General features: G+C 44.0%; 1 protein-coding gene across 1 annotated transcript in view; it reads left to right on the forward strand.

Annotated features, from left to right (window-relative positions):
• NDUFS4 (NADH:ubiquinone oxidoreductase subunit S4) overlaps nucleotides 1–27,727 on the forward strand; it is a 188,491-nt gene that overhangs the window by 45,071 nt on the left and 115,693 nt on the right. Inside the window, exon 2 of the mRNA XM_073680323.1 lies at nucleotides 17,741–17,819. Within this exon, the coding sequence (XP_073536424.1) occupies nucleotides 17,741–17,819 (79 nt within the window). The remainder of the gene's footprint in view (nucleotides 1–17,740; nucleotides 17,820–27,727) is intronic.

The raw sequence follows: 27,727 nt of genomic DNA on the forward strand, positions 1-27,727 counted from the left end.
ACTTATAATGAGATGTTTTTACGTCACAATAAACAGATGCCAGATTAACATAGTTGGAGATTAGGGCGACTTTTTCAATCTGTTTATTTGATAAATGCTCAGTTGTTTTTTTTTTAAAAAAAGATGCAATTTTAGCTTCTATTACTAAGAAAGAAAACCATACCCCAGAGCCCATTAGGTGCAGATGTCTACTAATGCAGAAGAGACTTTAAAAGCCTTGTTTTGTTTTTTTTTGTTCAACAGAAGGTAAGCGAGAAAAAAAATCTAATAGATTCTAAAAGATATCTCCACTTGTTCTTAGTGTTTTACCGTACCTGTTTTACGTCGGCCTCTCAGGGTGTGTTCACATGTTATGTGTGCAGCGTTTTTGTGCTTTTTTTTGCAAATGAATGAAAAAAATAAAATGATGGAAGACTTGACAAACTGATAAAAAAAAAAAACAGAAGCTCAAAAAACATAAGAAAAAACAAATACAGCACATGAGTGAGATTTTTGGAATCTCATTTACTCTTCTCGTACTGTAAAACGCAGTGTTTGAACATACCCGTAGTGCAGGGGTGGGGAATCTTTTTTTCTGCCAAGGGCCATTTGGATCTTTATACCATCCTTCGGGGGCCGTACAAGTTGTGCACTAACTTGACCCACAAAGTAGGTCTTGATGATAGCACTGGTGTCGGGACTTAATCTTTCGTTGCACGCACCTCAGCATTCAGTAATGAACACTGTGTGCACGTGCTCACAGAGCAAGAAGAAATTAATGGGCCGGTGGCCATCAAAATACAGCTTCCGGCCCAAGCACTGTGGTCCCCAACAATTTGACAGAGGCTGAATAAAAGGTCATTGAGGGCCGTAAACAGCCCGCGGGCCTGAGGTTCCCCCACCCCTGCCGTAGTGTAAAGCTGACCATAAACATGAGCTTATGGCGGAATACCCCATATACATGAGATTGGCTCTGCCAAATGTTCATGTGTTTCCGACAGGGAGAGAGGAGAATACTGCTGCCAGTCACCTCTGGTAGCGGATTATTTTCTCCGATAACAAAAATTTTGCCCTTTTAAATTCCAGCAAGGTGATCATTCACTCCCCCGATATCAAGGCCCCAATACATAATCGTATGGTCAGCAGGTCTTGTTAAAATTGCTGGCTTCCACAACTTTCATCTTTTGTGTATGGGGGTCTTAAAGAATACCCATACATGTTCTCGAAATGAATATTGGCCTGACCAGCAAGCATCAAATATGTACGAGGGGAGTTAACTATTCTTAATGTCAGACATAATAGGAGGGAGGTGGATAGAAGATAACCCCATCCCCCCCACCACACCCCTCCACACACACATGTCGTCGAGACCTGCAAAATTGATGGGTTCAGCCAACAGTCCTGTTTGTTTAGGAGCCCCTGACAACTGATTGTCGGGGTAGATGTCGATCAGTCATTTTTTATTTTGGGATGACGATCGCTTTGTTCTCCTGGAGATAATGTGACGGCAGAGATGTCTAGTGACGGCCCTCTCATAGAGAACACAGGATCTCTCGGCCACGCGAGCTCTCGTGTGTATGGGAGAGACTGTCAAGATGGCTGCCGGCGAAATGATGGTTCGTCCAACAGCCATCTAATGTGTATGGCAGCTGTAAACGGGTTGGTCACTACTAGTGATGAGCGAACATGCTTGGATAACAAACAGGCAGTCCCCGCAGGTGTTGAGCTGTCTAATAGGTGCAAAACATTCAGCCGCAGGGACTCGAACATATTATCCGAGCACACCAAAGATACTTGGGTAATACCTGAGCATACTTGGATAACACATTATTGGAGCACTTTCGCTCATGATTAGTCACTACCTATGTTATTAATTGCCTATCCTTAAGATAGGCCATCAATATCTGATTGGTGAGAGTGCGACATTAGGCACCCAACCGATTAACATTCAACGGTGGAAGTCAAAAGTTTTCGGATGCTGCCAAACCACAGCAGCTCCATCAAAACTATAGAGCGGGTGGATCTGCAGTACACGGCCTTGACCACTATAGAAGTGACAGAGCTGTTTTTGTTCTGGCAGCCGAGAATTTCTGGCCGCTGGTGGCAACAACTGATCAGCGGGGCTTCTCATATTCAAGAGTGTTATTTCCGTTTCCATTCACCTCAGATTTCATTAACTTTGTTTTTAGGCTTCGTAGAGTCAATGTGATCTGGAAGCATAACTCTATGTAGGATAGCTGATATAAGTGTACTTTCTGGAGGAGCTGACCACTGCTTCTCCCAAGTAACTGTATATGAATTGAGCGTAGAACAGATCTCCAAAGGGTCACCATTTATGGCGTGATTTTTATCCACATTAGTACATAATTCCAGATCAGATTCAATACTGCATTTTTTTTATGGTACAATTATTACTGAAGCAACGTTTCGACCCTTCCTCAGCCATAATTGGAGATGATATGAAGTTCACGGATCGTGTTTTCAGGTGTGGCGGTCCCTACCGCTTGGCCAATAGAGCGTCACGGCTGTGAATGTTGCCGTGTGTTTTGGGGACTGGCATAGATCTTTCATGTTCGATTCAATTTCCCTTCAAAACAAATTCTCCTGCTCATGTCCCTCATAGTATTGAACTTCTTATAAAACTCGGCATACATGCTAATGTGCATGTCTGCAATTATGGCGTTTTTCTTTGATCTCCGCTTTTAGCAGAGTAGCTCACAACTTGACAAATTCTGTTTTTAAGGTTATATGCTCTCTCCCTTGCAGCCACTTCCCATATGTTGATGAGTTGATATACAGCCAATTGGGTAGAGTACGGTTACACTGCATGACCCGCAGCCATTAAGACTGCCAATTAGCCACATAGAAGCTAACCATGAGTCGGTTAAAGGGAACCTGTCAGCGGCCTTTTGTGCTCCAAACTGATATCCTCTGTTAAGTGACTGCAATACTGAATAAATCCATATCTTCGTTTTTGCGATCCGTGATTCAGAGATACACTTTGTCCAATTTTTATGCTAATTAGCTGCAAGTGCATGGGGCTTGACCGTGCACTTACGGCTTTGTGCCCGTTTTCCTCATCCAGTACCTGCCTTCAATCACTGACTGACAGGTCACTATTCTCTCTCACCTGCTCCCCCGCCCAGAAATTGTGCAAGCGCCGTCATTCCCGGGGTAGCGCATTGGTAATAAGGTTCTGAAGACCTTGCTAGAATCAAACTATCGACATGCGCATGCTCTGCGCCGGGAATACCGGGTCTTATGTGAGATCTCGGGTAGGAGAGCAGGTCACTGAGAGAAGTGACCTGTCAGTCTGTGATGGGAGGCCGGCGGGGAAAGGAAGAGAGCGGCCGAAGAGCTGTAAGTGCATGGCTAAGTTCCTTGCGCTTGCGGCTTATTTATTAGTACAAAAATTTAGGCGAGATTTCTCTGAAACACGGATTGCTGAAGTGACGTGTAGATTTATTCAGCAGTACAGTGACTTAAAGGGGTTTTCTCACAAACAAAAGTAAATTTTAATCAATAGTTCATGGAATGATAATCAGTTCCACAATTAGTAACATTGTAACATAGTTTTGAGGTTGAAGGAAGACTAAGTCCATCTAGTTCAACCCATAGCCTAACTTGTTGATCCAGAGGAAGGCAAAAAAAACCCATGTGGCAAACACTAAGCTCCACATTGGGGAAAAAAATTCCTTCCCGACTCCATACGACAATCAGACTAGTTCCCTGGATCAACGCCCTATCAAGGAATCTAGTATTTATAACCTGTAATATTATACTTTTCAAGAAAGGCATCCATGCCCTTCTTAAATTTTAATAGTGAATCACTCATTACAACATCATGCGGCAGAGAGTTCCATAGTCTCACTGCTCTTACAGTAAAGAATCCCCGTCTGTGATTATGATTAAACCTTCTTTCCTCCAGACGTAGAAGATGCCCCCTTGTCCCCGTCTCAGGCCTCAGAGTAAAAAGATCAGTAGAAAGGTCTTTGTACTGTCCCCTCATATACTTGTACATAGTAATAAGATCACCCCTAAGCCTTCTTTTTTCCACAGTAAATAACCCCAAGTGTAATAACCTGTCTTGGTATTGCAGACCCCCCAGTCCTCTAATAATCTTGGTCTCTCTTCTCTGCACCCGCTCTAGTTCAGCTATGTCTTTCTTATACACCGGAGACCAGAACTGTACACGGTATTCTAAGTGTGGTCGCACTAGTGACTTGTATAGAGGTAAAATTATGTTCTCCTCATGAGCATCTATGCCTCTTTTAATGCATCCCATTATTTTATTTGCCTTTGCAGCAGCTGCCTGACACTGGCCACCAAACGTGAGCTTGTCGTCCACCAATACACCCAGGTCTTTTTCAGTTACAGTTTTGCCCAGTGTTTTACAATTAAGCATATAATTATACATTTTATTTCCTCTGCCCAAGTGCATTACCTTACATTTATCCCCATTAAAGCTCATTTGCCATTTATCAGCCCAAGCTTCTAGTTTACATAGATCCTCCTGTAATGTAAAATTGTCCTCCTCTGTATTGATTACCCTGCAGAGTTTAGTGTCATCTGCAAATATTGAAATATTACTCTGTATGCCCCCTACAAGGTCATTAATACATGTTAAAAAGAAGGGGGCCCAATACTGACCCCTGTGGTACCCCACTGTTAACTGAGACCCAGTCTGAGTGTTTTCCATTAATAACCACCCTTTGATTCCTATCACTGAGCCAATTCTTAACCCACATACATATATTTTCCCCTATCCTCATTGTTCTCATTTTATGTATCAATCTTTTGTGTGGAACCGTATCAAAAGCTTTTGAAAAGTCCATATACACAACATCCACTGCATTTCCTTGGTCTAGTCCGGAACTTGCCTCCTCATAAAAACTGATCAGATTAGTTTGACAGGAACGGTCCCTCGTAAAGCCATGTTGATATTGAGTCATGAGTAGTGTTGAGCATTCCGATACTGAAATATCGGGTATCGGCCGATATTCGCGGTATCGGAATTCCGATACTTAATTCCGATACTTTTACAATATCGAATACCGGAATCGGAAGTTCCCATAATGCCTGCGCTCTGCCGTTTCTCTGAAGGATGACAAGCTGGATGGCAGCGCTCAGCTGCGATCCAGCCTGTCATCAGAATGCCATCCCAGCGTGAGAGAATTCTCCTGATTGTTTAAAAGCCGGCGCGCGGTAAAAAGCCGCCGGCTTTTAAACAATCACACAGCCCCATACTGCTTCCCCGCAGCCTCCCACCCCGATCCTCCGCTCCCCTCGCCACCTCCCATCCCGATCGTAAGTTAGGACCAGGCGGGGAGCGCAGCACCAAGGAGCGGGGAGCGAAGGACCCGGGCGGGGAAGCCGGCAGTGAAAAGACTTCACCGCCGGCTTTCCCGTTCTGTGCTGCGCTTTCCCGCCGGTTATTTCAAATGAACAGCTGCGGTATCAGGTGATGCCGATCAGCTGTTCATTTGAAGTCGCCGCGGTGCCCTCAGAGGGTTCATGTGAGTTCATGCTTGACTGCATTGCATGAACTCACATGAACTTTCCCACGGTCGCACAGGTCAGCCTCACCTCCCAGACCCGTCATGATTGGTGTGTGTGGGTGTCTGTGCGATGTGTGCGGGTGTGTGCGGTGTCTGTGCGATGTGTGCGGTGTCTGTGTGATGTGTGCGGGTGTGTGCGTGCAGGCAGACATAGGCCGATGTGACACTACTACTCCCATCGGCCTATGTCTGTCCCCCGTCCACTCGTGCCAGCAGGATCAGCTCGATGGGAGCAGTAGTTCCCATCAGCCTGATCCTGCTATATAAATGGCCCTACTGTGTCCCCAATAAATTTTAAATACATGTCATTGGTGGCCAGTGGTTGCCTACAATAAATTAGTTCATACATTACCTGTCCCCGCCGATCGCCACCTAAAATAAAGTAAAAAATAAAAAACTACACCTATACTCACCTAGACACCTAATTCCCCGAAGCCATCGATCTCCTGTAATAAAATATAAAATAATAAACCACAACCTTATCCTTACCCCTCCGTAGTAGTCCACGAGTGTCCCACGATGATCTCCAGTTCAGAGCAGCCACATAGAATGTGACCGCTCTGAACCGCTGCCGCCGCTAGAATGATGGGGCCGTAAAGCAGCCCCGTCATTGCATAAGCGGGTTCGCCGGAGTTCAGGCAGCGCTGCTCCGGTCAGCTCCTTTACGGCCCTGCTGTATCGTGAGAAATTCCCACGGTACAGCAGTGCGGTAAAGGAGGTCTCCGGAGCTGCGCTGACTGAATGCACTCCGGTGACCTCAGTCAGTGGCTCCCGCTGCCGGGAGCGGACGTGTTCCCGGCAGCGTGAGCTTACAGCAGCCATGCACAGCTGTCACCATCTCCAGATGTGACAGCTGTGCATGGGAGATCAGCGCAGGAACGTGGACAGGTAACTATTTTTTTTTAGTAAACTAAGAATTTAATAAAATTGTGTGTTTTATTTCAAATAAATTATTTTTTTCTGGGTGTAGTGTGTTTTTTCTTTTTAACACTTTGTAGGTTAGTAATGGGGGTGTCTTATAGACGCCCATCATTACTAACCTGGGCTTCATGGCAGCTGGCGCTGACATGAACCCCACCACTATTACCCCCTGCCACCGCACCAGGACAGCGTGGAAGAGCGAGGCTAAGTGCCAGAATTGGCGCATCCTATGGATGCGCCATTTCTGGGGCGGCTGACGGCTGGTGTTTCTAGCCTGGGAGGGGGCTAATATTCATGGCACCCTTCCTGGGCTATTAATATCAGCCCCCAGCTGTCTGCCTAGCCTTTGCTAGCTATTAAAATAGGGGGGACCCCACGTCATTTTTTTGGGGGGGTCCCCCATTTTAATAGCTAGTAAAGGCTATGTATTCAGCTGGGGGCTGATATTAGTAGCCTGGGAAGCTCCGTGGGTATTACCCTCTTCCCAGGCTTCAAACATCTGCCCCAGCTGTCTGCTTAACCTCTGCTAGAGACTAAAATTAGGGGGAACCCCACGCTAATTTTTTTTCAAATAAATCCTTTATTTTAACACTAAATGACAAGTACAGTAATCAACACTATCACTGTACTTCATATATATGTGACTGACATGTTTCTATCTATCTAATCTATGTATGATTCTCTATTCCTTCTATTCTAAATTGTCGGGTACAGATGCTGAATTGCCGGCCGGCTTTCTTAAAGAGACGGTGCATGTAAACACTATTATTTTTTTATATAAATCCTTTACACTAAATGACAAGTACAGTAACCAACACTGTCACTGTACTTCATATATATGTGACTGACATGTTTCTATCTATCTAATCTATGTGTGAAGCTCTATTCTGTCTGTTATAAATTGTCGGGTACCGCTGCTGAATTGCTGGCCGGCTTTTTTAAAGAGACAGTGCATGAAAACACAATTATTTTTTTAAATAAATCCTTTACACTAAATGACAAGTACAGTAAGCAACACTGTCACTGTACTTCTTATATATGTGACTGACATGTTTCTATCTGTCTAATCTATGTGTGATGCTCTATTCTTTCTGTTGTAAATTTTCGGGTACCGTTGTATGCCGCTGCTGAATTGCCGGCTTTTCACGTAATACATTCTACATTATTCTTAGTTGTTTTACTTCATGTAGAATTAACCTACAAGGAAAGAAAGGGTTTATTTTCATTCCGATATTAGTGTCCCATTGACTTGCATTGGTTTCCGGTATCGGAATCGGCGATATCCGATACTTTTTGAGTATCGGTCCGATCCAATCCGATACGATATTTCCTGATATCAGAAGGTATCGCTCAACACTAGTCATGAGGTAATTCTTCTTCAGATACTCTATTATAGCATCTCTTAGGAAACCCTCCAGGATTTTACCCACAGTAGAGGTTAAGCTTACCGGCCTATAATTTCCAAGTTCAGTTTTTGTCCCCTTTTTGAATATTGGCACCACATTTGCTATACGCCAGTCCTGTGGTACAGACCCTGTTATTATGGAATCTTTAAAGATTAAAAATAATGGTCTATCTATGATGTTACTTAATTCCTGCAGTACTCGCGGGTGTATCCCATCCGGGCCCGGGGATTTGTCAACTTTAGTGATTTTTAGACGCCGCTGTACTTCCTGCTGGGTTAAGCAAGTGACATTTAATGGAGAATTTATGTTATCACTAATCATGCTTTCTGTCATGCGATTTTCTTGTGTAAATACGGTTGAAAAAAAAATCATTTAGCATATTGGCTTTTTCCTCATCCACCATTTCACCCAGACTATTTTTAAGGGGGCCAACACTATCATTTTTTAGTTTTTTACTATTTATGTAGTTAAAGAATAATTTGGGGTTATTTTTACTTTCTCTGGCAATGATTCTCTCTGCCTCAATCTTTGCTGCCTTGATTTGTTTTTTACATAATTTATTTAATTTTCTATATTTATTTAATGCCTCATCACTACTTACTTGCTTTAGTTCTTTAAATGCTTTCTTTTTGTCACTTATTGCGCCTCTTACAGCTCTATTTAGCCATAGTGGTTTCCTCCTATTTCTAGCATGTTTATTCCCAAGGGGTATATATTGTGCACAGGTCCTATTCAGGATGTTAATAAATGTCTCCTATTTGCTTTGTGTAGCTTTATGTCTCAGGATATCGTCCCAGTTTATTGCACTAAGATCATCTCTTAACCGTTGGAAATTTGCCTTCCTGAAGTTTAGTGTCCTTGTAACCCCTCTACTACACATCTTATTAAAGGTTACATGAAAACGTATTATTTTGTGATCACTATTACACAAGTGACCCCCAACTCGTATATTTGATATGCGGTCTGGCCTATTGGTTAATATTAGGTCTAGCAGTGCCCCCCTTCTTGTTGGGTCCTGAACCAGTTGTGAAAGGTAATTGTCTCTCATAGTAGTCCAAAACCTATTACCTTTGCTTGAACTACTGGTTTCTGTCCCCCAATGTATTTCAGGGTAGTTGAAGTCTCCCATAATAATGACTTCTCCTTGAGTCGCTGCTTCATCTATTTGCTTTACGAGGATATTCTCCGCCACTTCAATTATTTTTGGAGACTTATAACAAACCCCTATCAGTAATTTATTATTTTTTCCCCCTCCCCTTATCTCCACCCACAGGGACTCTACATTTTCATTAGATTCACATATATCCTCCCGCAAGACAGGTTTTAAGGATGATTTTACATATAAACACCCCCCCCTCGCTTGTTTGTACAGTCATTTCTGAACAGACTATAGCCCTGTAAATTAACTGCCCAGTCATGGCTCTCGTCCAGCCACGTCTCAGATATCCCTACCATGTCATAATTATTTTCCAACAAAATTAATTCTAATTCCTCCATTTTGTTGGTGGGGCTTCTGGCATTAGTGTACATGCATTTTATGTATCTCTCTGTACCTCTATTCCTTCTTACTTTATTGACTGTTCTAACCCCACCCCCAATTTCTTTATTTGTGCCCAGGTCACTATCTGCACTATCTTCCCCACCTATAAAATGAATACCCTCCCCCCCAATCCCTGGTTTAAACACTCCTCCAACCTTCTAGCCATTTTCTCCCCCAGCACAGCTGCACCCTCCCCATTGAGGTGCAGCCGATCCCTAGCCTAGAGTCTGTAGCCAACTGAGAAGTCAGCCCAGTTCTCCAGGAACCCAAATCCCTCCTTCCTACAGCAGTTCTTGAGCCACTTATTTATATCCCTAATCTCCCGTTGCCTCTCTGGCATGGCACGTGGTACCGGTAGTATTTCAGAGAATACCACCTTGGTGGTCCTTGCTTTCAGCTTGCAGCCTAATTCCCTGAAATCATCTTTAAGGACCTTCCACCTACCTATAACTTTGTCATTTGTGCCAATGTGCACCATGACCGCTGGGTCCTCACCAGCCCCTCCCAGTAATCTGTCAACCCTATCAATGATGTGCCGGACTCGAGCGTCAGGTAGGCAGCACACTGTTCGACGATCCCTGTCTTTGTGACAGATTGCCCTATCTGTTCCCCTAATAATTGAGTCAAATTGAATGTATTTAAATAAAATGTTCCTGTGCTGAGATAATCTTCTAAATGTGCCCCTGCTGTGTACTGTGTAATGGCTGTGTATTTGCAGCGCGTAAACGCTCCAGAAACTAATTGCATACCTTATCCCATGACTTCCTATGACATTCTGCAAGTTCTGTGCACATGGTCCGTATTTTTTCTGCGCAGATTTTACTTGCAGAAAAAATACGGACCTGACCAATTCTTGTGCGTTTCTGCATGTGTATTTGCCTATACAATGCATTGGAAAAACGCATGGCAAGTATGCATGAAAATACTTGTCAAAAACGCATGTAAAAAATGCATGCTTTTTTCTGCCAAGGAGATGCAGAAATGCTCAGGAAAATTTCTGCTTCATTTCTGCATCGTGGGCACTAAGCCTGACAGTCGCACAGAACATGGTCTGATCATACCACAGCTCCTGTGCAGGGGAGGAAGCAAAAGACTATACAGACATTACAGCAGGGGATCGCAGCTGATTCTTTTTTTCTTTGAAGTAAAACATTGCTTAAAAACAGGCAGTGAAATGTTTTACCTCACAAAAACAATCTGCTGTCCTGTCTGTATACTCTTTTGCTTCCTCCCCTGACCAGGAGCTGTGGTATGAACAGACTGTGTCCCTGTACGGTCAGACACAGCCATTACACAGTACACAGCAGGGGCACATTTATAAGATTATCTCAGCACAGGAACATTTTATTTAATCACATCCAATTGTGGAAGTTATTATTATTCCAAGATCTATTGATTAAAATCAACTTTCGTTCGTGGGAAAAACCCTTTAGCATAGATGGTATTTTCAGTACATAAAGCTGCTGACAGTTCCCCTGTAACAGTGCCGGCTTAGAGAGGCCAACCGCACTCCCGGTGTGCACAAGGATCATTTATTCTGTGCTTAGACTGTTCATTGTTCTCGGCAGCACATATTCTGTTTACACAGGACAATATGCTGCCTAGAACTATAATTTTTAAGCACTGAAAAATCATCTCACCCGACGAATGTGTGTTCTTATGTGATTGGCAGATTGTTTTCGGGAAACGAGCATTCCTAGGAACTCTTGTCCGTGATAATCGGTCAGTGTAATAATAATAATAATAATCTTTATTCATATAGCGCCAACATATTCCGCAGCGCTTAATAATTCACAGGTTCATGTACAACAGTCATAAGTAACATAGCTAAAGATAATACAATAATTACAGCAAAAATAATGACGACCCTGCTCCTAAGAGCTTACAATCTACAATGAGGTGGGGGTGACACAAAGTACAATGGCTTATTTACAAGGATGGTCCAGCCATCTTGAGGGGATGAGGGATAGATAGAGGCTGCATGAGCTTATCACCAGCCAGTATCTGTAGTGCTTTTTGGTTAGGTGGAGACTTATGTTTGGAGAAATAAGGAATGGGCTATAAGAATATAAAAGGACTTTGATTAGGGAACGTGATAGGCCACCCTAAACAGATGTGCTTTTAGGGAGCGCCGAAAACTGTGTAAATTGTGGTTCATCCTAATTTCTTGGGGTAGAGCATTCCAAAGAATAGGTGCAGCTTGGGAGAAGTCTTGAAGCCGGGAGTGGGAGGTACGGATTAGTGCGGATGTTAGTCGAAAGTCTCTTGCAGAGCGTAGAAAACGGGTAGGCCGATAAACAGAGATGAGGGAAGAGATGTAGGGGGGTGCCACACTGTGGAGAGCTTTGTGGGTGAGAACAAGCAATTTAAATCGGATCCTATAATTCATGGGCAGCCAGTGCAATGACTGGCACAGAGCGGAAGCGTCTGAGTAACGATTAGCCAGATAGATGACCCTGGCTGCAGCATTAAGGATGGACTGGAGGGGGGAAAGTCGAGTGAGGGGGAGGCCAATTAAGAGAGAGTTACAGTAGTCAAGGCGGGAGTGGATCAGGGCAACAGTGAGGGTTTTTGTTGTTTCCAAGGTGAGAAAGGGGCGGATTCTAGAGATGTTCTTCAGGTGCAAGCGACAAGAGCGGGCAAGAGATTGTATGTGGAGGGTGAAGGAGAGATTGGTGTCAAACACAACGCCCAAGCAACGTGCCTGCTTGCTCGGCATTATTGTGGTGCCACACACTGAGAGAGAGATGTCAGATTTAGAGAGGTGAGTAGACAGCGGGAACAGAAGAAGTTCAGTTTTTGAGAGGTTGAGTTTCAGATAGAGAGCGGAAATGATTTTAGAAACTGCGGCCAGACAGTCACTGGTGTTCTGTAGTACAGCGGGGGTAAGGTCAGGGGATGAGGTGTATAGTTGTGTGTCATCAGCATAAAGATGATACTGCAAACCAAATTTGCTGATTGTCTGTCCAATTGGGGCTGTGTAGAGAGAGAAGAGAAGAGGGCCAAGGACTGAACCCTGAGGAACCCCAATAGTGAGAGGAAGAGGGGAAGAAGTGGAGCCAGCGAACGATACACTGAAAGAGCGGTCAGATAGGTAGGAGGAGAACCAGGAGAGAGCAGTGTCCTTTATGCCGATTGAGTGAAGCATAGAGAGTAGGAGGTGGTGGTCAACGGTGTCAAAGGTTGCAGAGAGGTCAAGAAGAATGAGCAAAGAGTGGTCACCATTACGTTTTGCTGTCAGAAGGTCATTGGTTACTTTTGATGAGTGCAGTTTCTGTAGAATGTAGAGGGCGGAAGCCGGACTGTGATGGGTCTAGAAGAGAGTGAGTGGAGAGGTAGCTGGTAAGGCGGGAGTAGACCAGGCGCTCCAAGAGTTTAGAGATGAAGGGAAGATTGGAGACTGGTCTGTAGTGGTTTGTGCAGGAAGGGTCAAGAGAGGGCTTTTTTAATAATGGAGTGATGATGGAGTGTTTGAAGGAGGAGGGGAAGATACCAGAAGAGAGGGAGAGGTTGAAGATTTTAGTTAGGTGAGTAGTGACGACTGAAGAAAGAGACTGGAGTAGATGTGAGGGGATGGGGTCAGTGGTGCATGTGGTGGGATGAGAAGAAGAGAGGAGCCTGGAGACTTCGTCTTCTGTGACTGGGTCAAATGTGGAGAGGGATCCAGAGGGGATGTGGGGGGGGGGGTGGGAGTCACGGCACTTGACTGACGGATGGTGTCTATTTTCTCTGTGAAGTAGGAGGCCAGGTCCTCAGCACAAATGTCCGTGGTAGGGGCCTGCGCTTTAGGACTGAGGAGGGAGTGAAAGGTATCGAAGAGTTTTTTGGGGTAAGTGCACCCTCAGGTACAAATGTTTTTTGTAACTTGGAGATTAGCCTGAGATGTCTACAGTTCACCGTGTAAATGTATTTTACTTGGTTTATATAGTTATTTATCCGTTTTTAGGCTATTTTATGGAAAATCGAGAAATATATCTGAAGTTGAGAAGCTCCATTCCTGTCTTAGTTGTAAAAATAAACTCCACAGACACCGAACATTTGTTTTAGCACATTTCCATGTCAGTCTGAGCTAAAGGATAATCTGAGGGTAGCGTGTTCAAATGTCTGTTTGCACATTCTAAAGAATATGAGATCAACCTAGACTTAAAGGATTGAAAGCTATAAAGCTGGCGTGATGGCACAAATGATTGCCTCCTGATCTGTACAAGCCATCTACGCTGTTCACACATCTGAGGGTTTACAGACGGCGCTTCGATTGAAGTTACTCCCACACAATCATTGCTCCTTACCTCTGAAACTCACACTTGCTTTGCTCAGAATTTATTTGCAGACCCACTTGCTAGACGGCTGGAAAATTTACTCCCAAAGATGAAAGCTCATTGGCACCCATCAGTATTATATATACACAAGTACAATGTATATACAGTGCTCAGCATAAATGAGTACACCCCTTTTGAAAAGTAAGATTTTAATCAATATCTCACTGAACACAGGAACAATTTCCAAAATCTTGACAAGACTTATTTCAACTCATAACGTGTAAGTAAGGTTACTAATATAACTTTCATTACAAAATCTTCCGTTTTATTCAAATTAGTTGATGCAAAAATTGGTACACCCCACATCAAAATCTACTACATCTAGTATATTCTGTGACTTCCATGATTGTTAAAGAAGTTGTCCACTGCTTGGACAACTCCTTGTCATCCCCCCCGCTTGGCCCCGATAAAATAAAAAAGCTTATACTCACCTCCTGTGCTGACGCCGTTCATGCGGTGTTGGCACTCGCTCTCCCCGGGACTCCAGTGCAGTTGTTGTGACACGTGAGCCTGGCGCCCAATCAGCACTGGCGTCACTGTCCCCGCCTCCTGTCGAATTGAACATGAAGAGGAAGTCAGAGATCAGCTGCAGCCCGGACTTCCTCTTCATGTCCGATTTGTCCGAAAGCGGGGCCAGTGACACCGGTGCTGATTGGGCGCCTGGATCACGTGTCACAACAACCTCACGAGAGCCCCTGGACCGCGTGTGCCGATACCACTGGAACAGCATCGGCATGGGAGGTGAGAATTAGCTTTTATATTTTATCGGCCCCAAACATTTAGATCAAGAAGTGGTTGTCCTGGTAGTGAACAACCCATTTAAGGACAACACCAAGTCTTCTAGGCATGGAATGAACAAGTTGGTAACATATTACAACATCTATCTTTTCCATTCCTCAAGAACGTGCCCCACATAAGGACACAGCCACCACCATGTTTCACTGTAGGCACCATACATTTTTTTTTGTGTAAATACTTTTATGCCACAAAATAATAAAAGTATTTCTATGATTGATACCTTTATTGGCTAACCAGAGAATAAATGTATCAATCCTAGATTACTTTTGTCTTATTTGGGCTTAAGGCTGTGTGCCCACTATGCGTTTTTTAAGCGTTTCCGCAGCGGCATTTCCGCCGTAGAAACGCTTAAAACGCTTGGTAGAAGGTCTGCCATGTTCCCCAATGATAATCCGCATGTGCTGTGCACATGCTGTGGAAATTTCCGCAGCAGATTATCATTGCGGAAAAATCCGCAGCACTACCAATTATTTTGCTTAAGTGCGTCATTTTTGCCGCCATTGACTTGCATTGAAACGCATGGAATCCGCATCACTGCATCTGTACATGCGAATATCATGAAGCTCAATGTGTGGATGGTACCCGGGTGTGGAGAAGAGGAGACTCTCCTCCAACCCGGGTACCATAGTACCTGTAAAAAAAAAAGTTAAATAAACATTATACTCACCTTCTGATGGCCCCCGGTCTCCTTAGCGATGCGTCCTGGCTCCCCGGTGGCTCGCGATGGTCTAAAAGGACCTTCCGTGATGTCATTTAGTAATGAATTGTAATGAAAGTTTTATATTATTAACCTTACTTTCATGTTATGGGTTATAAAAAAAAAAAAAATTCTATAAAACTCAATCTTGTCAAAATTTTGAAAATTGTCTTTGTGTTCGGGGAGGAATCTTACATGTCAAAGGGCGTGTACTCATTTATGCTGAGCATTGTATTTAATATATGGTAAAATATCATCTATTTTTGTATTTATATCAGGCAAATGGTTGGTTTAGATTAGGTTCATATCTTCGAAGGCTCCATCACATTTGCCGGGGAAAAACAGCTCCGCTTTTGACATTTTTCTTTGATGGACACTTGAGTCTGTCTTGTGACTGATCACGTAATCATTTTTTGTTTTTCTGCTCCTAACATAGAAAAGCATAAATAATGTTAAAAACTGATGGACAGAAATAAAAAAGAAAACTTTTTTGTTCTAAATTAATTTAATAATGTGGGGTTTGTAACTAAACTAGTACCAGACCTTAAATGACGTCTGTGGACAGCCATCATTGGGTTTGCTTCTTTTCCCGTAGACTGAGTTGATTTTGTGCCTCAGGAAAGTGCGGATGTTCAGCGATTCATCCATTTACAATATTTGCTCACAGGGAATTGCAATATTTTTTTCTTACAATAAAGAGCCACACCTTGTTAAATTTTGCTGGAGACCTCTTTTCCCCCCTCTGTCCATTCTGTTTGGCACTTTTTGTCTCAAGCCATGCAGCTAATACAATTTAACAAATACTTTCTTTTTCTAATTCACCTCTGATGCCATCGTTTTGGGTTCAGTCTCAAGCTGCTTTATTACAGCTTTGTGTTCTTATGTCTATTCGTGACAAACCCGCTACTGTACATTCTCATAGAGCAATTTTTGCCACCGGCGGTCTCTCTGTGACAGGGGGCCTGTAGCAGACATAAAGTGCAGCCTGTTGTGAACTGCTAAGTGGGAGACTGCCAAAAACTCAGCAGCTTGAACTACTGTAACTGAGGAGAAAAATAAGTTTTGTCTGCTTTTTCTTTCTTGTTTCTCTTGTTTCGCTGTCTGGTTGCTCGGGCCCTTCTGCACGCTCTGTTTGGTCGCCCGGGCCCTTCTGCACGCTCTGTTTGGTCGCCCGGGCCCTTCTGCACGCTCTGTCTGGTCGCCCGGGCCCTTCTGCACGCTCTGTCTGGTCGCCCGGGCCCTTCTGCACGCTCTGTCTGGTCGCCCGGGCCCTTCTGCACGCTCTGTCTGGTCGCCCGGGCCCTTCTGCACGCTCTGTCTGGTCGCCCGGGCCCTTCTGCACGCTCTGTCTGGTCGCCCGGGCCCTTCTGCACGCTCTGTCTGGTCGCCCGGGCCCTTCTGCACGCTCTGTCTGGTCGCCCGGGCCCTTCTGCACGCTCTGTCTGGTCGCCCGGGCCCTTCTGCACGCTCTGTCTGGTCGCCCGGGCCCTTCTGCACGCTCTGTCTGGTCGCCCGGGCCCTTCTGCACGCTCTGTCTGGTCGCCCGGGCCCTTCTGCACGCTCTGTCTGGTCGCCCGGGCCCTTCTGCACGCTCTGTCTGGTCGCCCGGGCCCTTCTGCACGCTCTGTCTGGTCGCCCGGGCCCTTCTGCACGCTCTGTCTGGTCGCCCGGGCCCTTCTGCACGCTCTGTCTGGTCGCCCGGGCCCTTCTGCACGCTCTGTCTGGTCGCCCGGGCCCTTCCGCACGCTCTGTCTGGTCGCCCGGGCCCTTCCGCACGCTCTGTCTGGTCGCCCGGGCCCTTCCGCATGCGCGCTGTCTGGTCGCCCGGGCCCTTCCGCACGCGCTCTGTCTGGTCGCCCGGGCCCTTCCGCACGCGCTCTGTCTGGTCGCCCGGGCCCTTCCGCACGCGCTCTGTCTGGTCGCCCGGGCCCTTCCGCACGCGCTCTGTCTGGTCGCCCGGGCCCTTCCGCACGCGCTCTGTCTGGTCGCCCGGGCCCTTCCGCACGCGCTCTGTCTGGTCGCCCGGGCCCTTCCGCACGCGCTCTGTCTGGTCGCCCGGGCCCTTCCGCACGCGCTCTGTCTGGTCGCCCGGGCCCTTCCGCACGCGCTCTGTCTGGTCGCCCGGGCCCTTCCGCACGCGCTCTGTCTGGTCGCCCGGGCCCTTCCGCACGCGCTCTGTCTGGTCGCCCGGGCCCTTCCGCACGCGCTCTGTCTGGTCGCCCGGGCCCTTCCGCACGCGCTCTGTCTGGTCGCCCGGGCCCTTCCGCCCGCGCTCTGTCTGGTCGCCCGGGCCCTTCCGCCCGCGCTCTGTCTGGTCGCCCGGGCCCTTCCGCCCGCGCTCTGTCTGGTCGCCCGGGCCCTTCCGCCCGCGCTGTCTGGTCGCTCACACTCTCACTTACATTGCCTTGCATCTCATTTCTGAATTTGTCTTCCAGTTTTTCTAGATGGATATTAAATGTCAGATTTTTCTGTTTTTACTCTCATTCATTGATTCATTGCTAACTTTGAGTCTTGCTTTGCAGGTTGTTGAGCACTTCCGCACGGAGACAGGCACAGAACCAAACCCAAGACGCCGAACTCATCACCGTAGATGAAAAATTGGTAAGTTTCAAAAGATGTACCCTCACATTTCTGTGAAATCGATATTTGAATTACAGTTGCCAGATGTCTGCAATTTACAAATGCTAACATTTTAAAGGGGTTGTCCACTACTATTTAAAATAGCCCAATGTGTTTTTATGATGAAAAGAAGCTTCTTTCTAATTACCTCCCACTGCTGTTTCTGCCTGTGAGCGGCGCTATCCGTGGCCGCTCACAGGCAGCACGTGACCCCCGGCTGACATGACGTCAAGTGAGGCGTGACTCAGCGCTAGGGTCCCCACGGTGGCTGCTGGGTTGTGGGCGGGGTTACCCCACGCATCACACCCAGCATCCACCGCGCGCTTTCCCAATGAATGGGGACAGGGAGAGCGCGCGGTGGGTACCAGGTGTGACGCGGGGGTAACCCCACCCACAACCCAGCAGCCACTGTGGAATTCAGAAGACAGAGACACTCGGCTGCATCCGGAATCATGACGTGACATCAGCGGATGTCAGCGCCGGCTTCAGCTGGGGGTCACGTGCTGCCTGTGAGCGGCCACCGATAGCGCCGCTCACAGGCAGAAACAGCAGAGGGAGGTAATTAGAAAGAAGCTTCTTTTCATCATAAAAACACATTGGGCTATTTTAAATAGTAGTGGACAACCCCTTGAAGCTACAAGTCTGCAGTTATTACGTGACTGCAGACTTGTGAATCCTCACGTCATTCGCTCTGCGTGCTGTGAGGATTCTCCGGCGCCGGAAGCTGGCAATTGTGACCTCAAGTATTCAATATCCATACTCGTGGCCACATTTTGACTAGACTACTTCTGTCCTCCCCCAATACACTTGCATTAAGCGAGGCCGCATCCAACTAGTCGGAATGTGGCCTGGAGTATGCATATTGCACCAGAGAGTACTCACAGCGCGCACTGTGTGTGATTTAAGGATTCACAAGTTTGCAGTTACATAGTATCTTAAGACCGGACAGCCCCTATAACCACTTCACGACATCTGCTGTACATTTGGGTATTTTCTGTCATACAGTCCCCTTAAAATCATTTCAAACATTATGTGGTCCCCAAAAAAATGGTTTTGTAAATTTTGTTTGAAAAAATTAGAAATTGCTGGTAAACTTTTAACCCTTCTAACTTTTTAACAAAAAAAATAGTTAAAAAAATTATGCAGATGTAAAGTAGACATATGGGAAATGTTGTTTATAAATTATTTTGTACAGCGTGACTAACTGGTTTAAGGATATAAAAACTGAAAGTTTGACAGTTGCGAAACTTTCATTATTTTCACCTAAATTCTGATATTTTCACCAATAAGCACAAAAAAATTTTGACTTAAATCTACCACTAACGTAAAATACAATGTGTCATGAAAAAACAATCTCAGAATCACTGAGATACATTGAAGCATTCCAGAATTATTACCACATGAAGTGACACTGGTCAGAACTGGAACATCTGAACTGGTCCAGAAGATGAAAACTGGCGCAGGGGAGAAGGGGTTAAGAATAAACGCAAGAATGGAGGAGTCGGTCATCACGGTAGATCAGCACAAAACCATGCCGAAAATGCTGATGATTTCTGTATACAACCCAAACTGATTTATTTTTTATTTTATTTATTTTTTAGTAGAATTTTTTCAATATTTTCTTTTATGATCAAACAGTCTTGTCTATGGGTTTTAATTTCCTACTGACTATTTATTGTGCTAGCACTGCTGAAGCCAATATAACATTGGTAGAGCCACCTGATCACGTTTGATAGACTGATGCTGGTTCCCTTCACCGCTACCGGGTGGTGCTGTATGTGTCCATATACAGGTGCATCTCACTAAATTAGAATATCATCAAAAAGTGAATTTATTTCAGTTCTTCAATACAAACCGTGAAACTCATATGTTATATAGAGTCATTACAAACAGAGTGTTCTATTTCAATTGTTTTATTTCTGTTAGGCTGAGTTCACACGATGCGTATTTAATGCGTTTCTGCAGCGTTTTTGCAGTTGCGTAAACGCCGCGGAAACGCATTAAAAACGCATGGTAGAAGGGCAGCAATGTTCCCCAATTGAAATCCGCATGTGCTGTGCCCATGATGCGGATTATTCCACAGCGTAAACGCTGCGCTCAAAAATCCGCAGCATGTCAATTAATTTTGCGGAAACGCGGCGTTTTCGCCGCCATTGACTTGCATTAGAACTCGCCAATTCCGCAAGACTGCATCTGTACTTGCGTTATTGGCGCGTTCTAATGTGCGGATGGTACCCGGGTGTGGAGAAGATGAGACTCTCCTCCGGACCCAGGTACCATTAAAAAAGCTGTAAAAAAAGAATAAAATAAAAAATAAATGTATATTTACCTTCTGTCGGCCTGCGCACCGCTCCTTCTTGGTTCCCGGCACTTGCAGTGAGTTGTAGGACCTGCGCTGACGTCAGAGTCATGTGATGGGTCACGTGACGCTGACGTCGGCAGGTCTTTCAATTCAAAGTTGCCGGGAGAACGGAGTCTTCAGGACAGCGCGGGCCATCGGAGGGTAAAGTATACATGTATTTTTTACCATTCTCTCGGGTCACACTATATAAATCCATGCTGGTTGCATGAATTTATATAGTGTGACCAAGTTGTCAAGCATTTTCCAAGTGATGCTAAAATCGCCTGGAAAGCGCTTGTCAATCCACATGCGGAAACGCATGTGAATCCGCATGTATTCCGCAGGAAAAATGCATGCACAATCTGCATGCGTTTTTTCTGCCAGGGAGATGCAGAAATTTTCTGCTTCATTTCTGCATCGTGTGCACATACCCTTAATGTTGATGATTATGGCTTACAGCCACTGAAGACACAAAAGTCATTATCTCAGTAAATTAGAATACTTTATAGAAGCTTGAAAAATGTTTTTAAATGTTTTGAGATGTTATGGAAGCCCAGGTTGCTTTGATAGCAGCCTTCAGCTCGTCTGCATTGTTGGGTCTGGTCTCTCATCTTCCTCTTGACAATACCCCATAGATTCTCTATGGGGTTAAGGTCAGGCGAGTTTGCTGGCCAATCAAGCACAGTGATACTGTTGTGTGTAAACCAGGTATTGGTACTTTTGGCAGTGTGGACAGGTGCCAAGTCCTGCTGGAGAATGACATTTCCATCTCCAAAAAGCTTGTTGGCAGAGGGAAGCATGAAGTGCTCTACAATTTCCTGGTAGGCGGCTGCGCTGACTTTGGTCTTGATAAAACACAGTGGACCTACACCAGCAGGTGACATAGCTCCCCAAACCATCGCTGATTGTGGAAAATTCACACTAGACCTCAAGCAGCTTGGATTGTGGCCTCTCCACTCTTCCTCCAGAATCTGGGACTTTGTGAAACGTGTCAGTGACTGCCTTCTGGGGATCTGTCAAGTCAGCAGTCTTTCCCATGATTGTGGAGCCTACTGAAACATACTAAAGGACCTTATTAAATGCTTAGGAAGCCTTTGCAGGTGTTTTTTGTTAATTATTGTAATTTACTGAGATAATGACTTTTGTGTTTTCATTGGCTGTAAGCCATAATCATCAACATTAACAGAAATAAACACTTGAAATAGATCACTCGGTTTGTAATGACTCTATGTCATATATGGGTTTCACTTTTTGTATTGAAGAACTGAAATAAATTAACTTTTTGATGATATTCTAATTTAGTGAGATGCACTTGTACTTGATATTTCTAGTTGCTCCCATTCAGTTGAACCCAGCTGCAACCATGAAGTCAAAAGCAAAACTGTGTCAAGTACTTGGTGAAAGAGTCTCAGCCCTTCACTAAGAGCCACAGCGCTTTGTTCCTGCCGATCGGTGAGGGTAGCAGGGGTCTGCCCACCTCACCGGATATACTGTGATGTACTTATATTAAGAATATATAGATCTGGAGATTATTTGAGGTGGACACATCCATTGTGATTTTTAAGATAAATCCTCATCAGGAATCCATGTGGTTTTTGACAAGTTTTCCAGATTTAAAAAAAACTTGGAACTGCATTACTGTTATAGAAAATGTTAAAAAGTGAAGGTACTTAGCTCACAGATTGGCCAATTCATGAGAGCCCACCAGCCGCAACAAGGCGTACCCCTTTGATGGGATCCTAGCCGTATACGCCTCTCATGGGCTGAAAGCCTACAATTTTGAGGGCAGGCAGGATCCAGCTCTTATTAAAAATGTGTTTCGTTAGGTTGATGGGAGGAGTGTACTACAAATATAAAAACTGACCAGCACCTCCAAACAGAATAAGACAAGTGTGAACAGGTGCAAGCTGTCATGACCATTCAATATAACCAAAAAAATACAGCTGCTGTCAAAGGTTTACCGCGGCAGAGAGTGGCCAGAAGTCTGCAGTGTCTGAGTTCACGTACTCCTGCATTGAATAGAAGACTTCTCACTCTTATTAAATGGTATTAGTTTCTTTCAGCAGTGCAGGGGTTAATCTGCTCAGCTTTGAGTCTCTAGCTTCCTTCCTGGAAGTTCTCAACTGAGCAGTATCAGCCACTCCCCTCTCCTATATAGTCTCTGCTCTGGCAATCAGGATTGCCAGTGTTAAGTCCTGTACTGCTTGGTGAGGAGTGGAGGATTCGGTAGAGGTGTTTAAGGGGAGTTGTTCTGTGACTGTTGCTTGGAGTTTTGGTTGTGTACATAGTCCCTTCCTCTTCTATTTTTGTTTACCTTCCTAATCGCTTCAGTGTTTCCCTTTGTAGTCTGTGAGTGCACATTTTGTATGGTTGGTATTTTCATTTATCCCTGTGCGTCCTTGACTTGTTTGTCTGGTTTGTGGATTTACATACACTATTCATTCCCACTTCCCTGGGTGGGGGAGGGAACAGATAAAAGCTGATTCAGGAGAGCAGCAAGGTACGTGGCCCCAGCATCTTCACCATCAGAAGTAACCTGGGGATCAGGGATAGTTAGGGCACCCCTAGCATTAGAGACAGGTTATGAGCTCCTGGTCCCGGGTTATCAGACAACAGTATTGTGACATTTGCACTCTGAAATACTATAATATGGAAACATTGAATACATGAAATTGTAACTGCATTACTGCTATAGAAAAAGTTTTACACCCATTTGGATGATGTGTCCAAGCTTTGCTGTCCATGTACAGACCTTGGAATATGGCCGTCTGAACCAGACTTAGTGGTTGCCATATATGACAAATGTTGAATTGCTGATGGCCTGACCTCTTGGACCCCCATGATTATCACTTGTAAAAACAGGAGACACAAAGTTCATTGTGTGAGCGGAGCAGTAGTGAACATGTGCGACCTGCGCTCAACTCACTGTTTATAGGAGTGATAGTTGCACATTCTCATTACCTCTCTGTTCTTAACTAGTGTTTCCCAGCTCCTTTCCTGAAGTACAGCTCGACAGATCTTGCTGATGGCTTCTTGACCTTGCCATAGCATGTGACTGCTGCTCTGTGAATTCAGAATTGTTGTGTGCCCTGGTTTGAGTTTCCATATTGGTTACTTCTTACAAGACTCTGCATTATTAGTGACAAGGACGAGGCTTCTTGCATCCATTAGCCCCTATGTTATGGGGGATAATTTTGACGTTTATGGTATTATTACTTTTATAAGCGTTACTCATCATTCCTGTTGTGTCCATTTTTTTTTCTTAAATTTGGTTAAAAACAAGAAGTTTTCAGCGATCGCAAATATAAACATCATAAATCAGATGCCATCCGGATGACTTTTTCTTAGTCTGGTACGCTGTGCTACACCTGGAAGCACATCCCGTTTTCAGTTGTCCTCTGCCAGAAACTTCTTTGTGACCTTTAGTGGATTTATGGCCATAATCATTACTCCGAAGATAAAAGTATAAGCCGCTGTGAGATCTCTCCGGCATCGGTGATGTAGCTGGATAAACACAGATACACGATACATGCCAATGTCTTCTAGAAAAATACATACACACGTGGTCAAAATTGTTGGTACTCCTCGTTTAATGAAAGAAAAACTCACAATGCTCACAGAAATAACTGGAATCTGACAAAAGTAATAATAAATTAAAAATCTATGAAAATGAACAAATGAAAGTCAGACATTGCTTTTCAACCCTGCTTCCACAGAATTTCTAAAAAAAATTAAACTCATGAAATAGGCCTGGACAAAAATGATGGTACCCCTGAAAATAATGAGATAAAAGCGACATGTTAAATCAAGTTGTGTCCACTAATTAGCATCACAGGTGTCTACAATCTTGTAATCAGTCAGTGGGCCTGTATATAGGGCTACAGATACTCACTGTGCTGTTTGGTGACATCGTGTGTACCACACTCTACATGGACCAGAGGAAGCAAAGGAAAGAGTTGTCTCAGGAGATTGGAAAGAAAATTATAGACCAGCATGTTCAAGGTAAAGGTTATAAGACCATCTCCAAGCAGCTTGATGTTCCTGTGACTACAGTTGCACATACTATTAAGATCCAGGGGACTGTAGCAAACCTCCCTGGATGTGGCGGCAGGAGAAAAATTGATGACAAATCAAAGAGACGGATAATACGAATGGTAACAAAAGAGCCCAGGATAACTTCTAAAGAGATTAAAGGTGAACTTCAAGCTCAAGGAACATCAGTGTCCGATCACACCATCCTTCGTTGTTTGATCCAAAGTGGACTTCATGGGAGATGACCAAGGAGAGCACCATTGTTGAAAAAAAATCATAAAAAAGCCAGACTGGAATTTACGAAACTACATGTTGACAAGCCATAAAGCTTCTGGGAGAATGTCCTATGGACAGATGAGACAAAAATGGAAGTTTTTGGCTAGGCACATCATCTCTATGTTCACAGATGGAAAAATGAAGCATATCAAGAAAAGAACACGGTCCCTACTGTGAAACATGGAGGAGGCTCTGTTATGTTTTGGGGCTGCTTTGCTGCATCTGGCACAGGGTGTCTTGAATCTGTGCAGGTTACAATGAAATCTCAAGACTATCAAGGGATTCCAGAGAGAAATGTGCTGCCCAGTGTCAGAAAGCTTGGTCTCAGTCGCAGGTCATGGGTCTTGCAACAGGAAAATGACCCAAAACACAGAGCTAAAAACACCCAAGAATGGCTAAGAGGAAAACATTGGACTATTCTGAAGTGGCTTCTATGAGCCCTGACCTAAATCTTATTGAGCATCTTTGGAAAGAGCTGAAACATGTCGTCATGAAAAGGCAACCTTCAAACACGAGACAACTGGAGCAGTTTGCTCATGAGGAGTGGGCCAAAATACCCGTCGAGAGGGGCAGAACCTCAAAAGGTTGTTCAATAAAATATTAAGTTAAGAAGAGTACCATCATTTCTGTCCAGGCCGATTTAATGAGTTTAATTTTTAAAACATTTCTGTGGAAAAGCAATGTCTGACTTTCATTTGCTCATTTTCATAGATTTTTAATTTATTATTGCTTTTGTCAGATTCAAGTTATTTCTGTGACCATTGTGTGTTTTTCTTTCATTAAATGAGAGGTACCAACAATTTTGACCAAGTGTGTATAAATGACATAACTGGAGATGGTCGTCTATGTCAGATGGATCTGTCAGGTCATCTTTTTCTAGTTCCTCTTTATCGATGAATTATTTGGCGTTCAGGATCTGGTAATAAAAGGGATGACTTTTATAATGCCACTAAAATGGCACTTTTGAAAAAACTTTGAAGCTGTTCAAGCATGGGGTTCAAGTCTGCAGTCACTCTGTGTGACTGCAGACTTGTGTATCCTCACATCACTCAGTGTCTGCACTGTCAGGATTCTCCGGTGCCGGCAGGGAGCAAGTGGACCTGTGGCCATCAAGTATGTGATTTTGTATTCTGGTGAATTAAGCGCGGCTGGACACGTCTAGTTGGAATGTGGCCAGGAGCATGCAAATTGCATGACCGCCAGCACCTGAGAATCCTGCCGGTGCACGCTGTGCTAATTTACAAGTTTGCAGTCATAAGGATACAGTGCTTTGAAAAAGTATTCATCTCCCGTAAAATTTTCCAGTTTTTCACGTTACACGCACAAACGGAAATGTAAGTTATTGGGATTTTATGTGATATAGCAATACAAAGTAGCAAGTGTTTGTGAAGTGTAAAGTAAATGATACATGGTTTCCTAAATATTTAAATATAAATCTGAAAATTGTGACGTGCATTTGTATTCAGCCTTTGTAAGACCAGTTTTCACTGTAATTCCTGCTGTAAGTCTTTTGGGGTCTGTCTCTACCAGCTTTGCACATCTAGAGGATGTGAAATTCATTATTACATAGCTTTATTGTCCAACGCATGTTCTCATGTTCAAACAGAAGGAACACTAGAGTACCCACAGTTTTTTTTTCCAGCTTTCCAGAAGTTGGAAATTTTTGCACTTTACGTTCTAATAAAGAATTTCATGTTATCAAAAATTCCTCTCATTCTTTTTATTCTTCTCGTCACCTAAGTGCATTGCTCCGGAACGTCTGCATTTCACGTTTTGTTCCAGTGCTTACTTAATAAAAAATAAAACACAATTTCACCATGGCTTTTTGGCTTTCGTTATTAGAGCATTACAGTAACGAACTGACAATATGATTCTTTTTATTCTTCAGTCGATAGACCTGTTTGAGGGTTTTTATTCTGCATGGTGAGTTTTAATACCATTTTGATGCAAACCTTGTATAATTTTTTTTTTTTTTACAATGACTTTTAACATTGTTTTTCTTTTTGGTTTTGCTATAGTTTTTGATGTAGTGAGCTGATGTCTTTAGTTTTACCATTTTGGTGTACACGTAATATTTTGATCGCACTTTTTTGAAGGGAGCTGCGATGACTGAAAAATTTAATTTCCGGCATGTAAGTTTTTACAGCGTTTACCGTATGAGTTAATTTTATGTTTAGATAGATTTGTCTTTTATAAACTTGGTGATACAAAATTGTGTTTTTTTTGTTTATTTTAATAAGGAAAAGGGACTTGATTTAAACGTTATATGTACTATATGTGTGTATATATATGTATATACATATACAGCTATGGCAAAAATTAAGAGACCACTGCAAAATTTTTATTTTCTCTGATTTTTCTCTTTATAGGTATATTTTTGAGTAAAATGTACATTTTTTTTTATTCTATAAACTACTGACAACAAATTCAAAGCTAAAAATTTTGTATTTGCAGCAAATGAGAAATCATCAAAATAATAAAAAAGAAACAGTGCTTTCAGACCTCAAATAATGCAAAGAAAACAAGTTCTTATTCATTTAGATACAACAATACTCATGTTTTAACTCAGGAAGAGTTCAGAAATCAATATTTGGTGGAATAACCATGATTTTTAATCACAGCTTTCATGCGTCTTGGCTGCTTTCCACCAGTCTTTCACGCAGCTTTTGGGTTTCTTTATGCCACTCCTGGCACAAAAATGTAAGCAGTTCTTTGTTTGATGGCTTGTGACTATCCATCTTCCTCTTGATTACATTCCAGAGGTTTTCAATGGGGTTCAGGTCTGGAGATTGGGCTGGCCATGACAGGGTCTTGATGTGGTGCTCCTTCATCCACACATTGATTGACCTAGCTGTGTGGCATGGTGCATTGTCCTGCTGGAAAAAACAGTCCTCAGTGTTGGGGAATGTTGCCTGAGCGGAAGGAAGTAAGTGTTTTGCAAGGATAACCTTGTATGCGGCTTGATTCATACGTCCTTCGCAAAGATTAACCTGCCCAATTCCAGCCTTGCTGAAGCATCCCCAGATCATCACCGATCCTCCACCAAATTTCACAGTGGGTGCAGGACACTGGCTTGTATGCCTCTCCAAGTCTCCGTCTAACCATTAGACAACCAGGTGTTGGACAAAGCTGAAAATTAGACTTATCAGAGAAGATTACCTTACTCCAGTCCTCTAAATCCTTATGGTCTTTGGCAAACTTCTGCCTGGCTCTCCTTTGCTTCTCATTGATGAAAGGCTTT

This window comes from Phyllobates terribilis, unplaced genomic scaffold (assembly GCF_046119375.1).
Source record: "Phyllobates terribilis strain yellow unplaced genomic scaffold, ASM4611937v1 Scaffold_1__5_contigs__length_1240528914, whole genome shotgun sequence".
In the NCBI taxonomy this organism is placed as follows: domain Eukaryota; kingdom Metazoa; phylum Chordata; class Amphibia; order Anura; family Dendrobatidae; genus Phyllobates; species Phyllobates terribilis.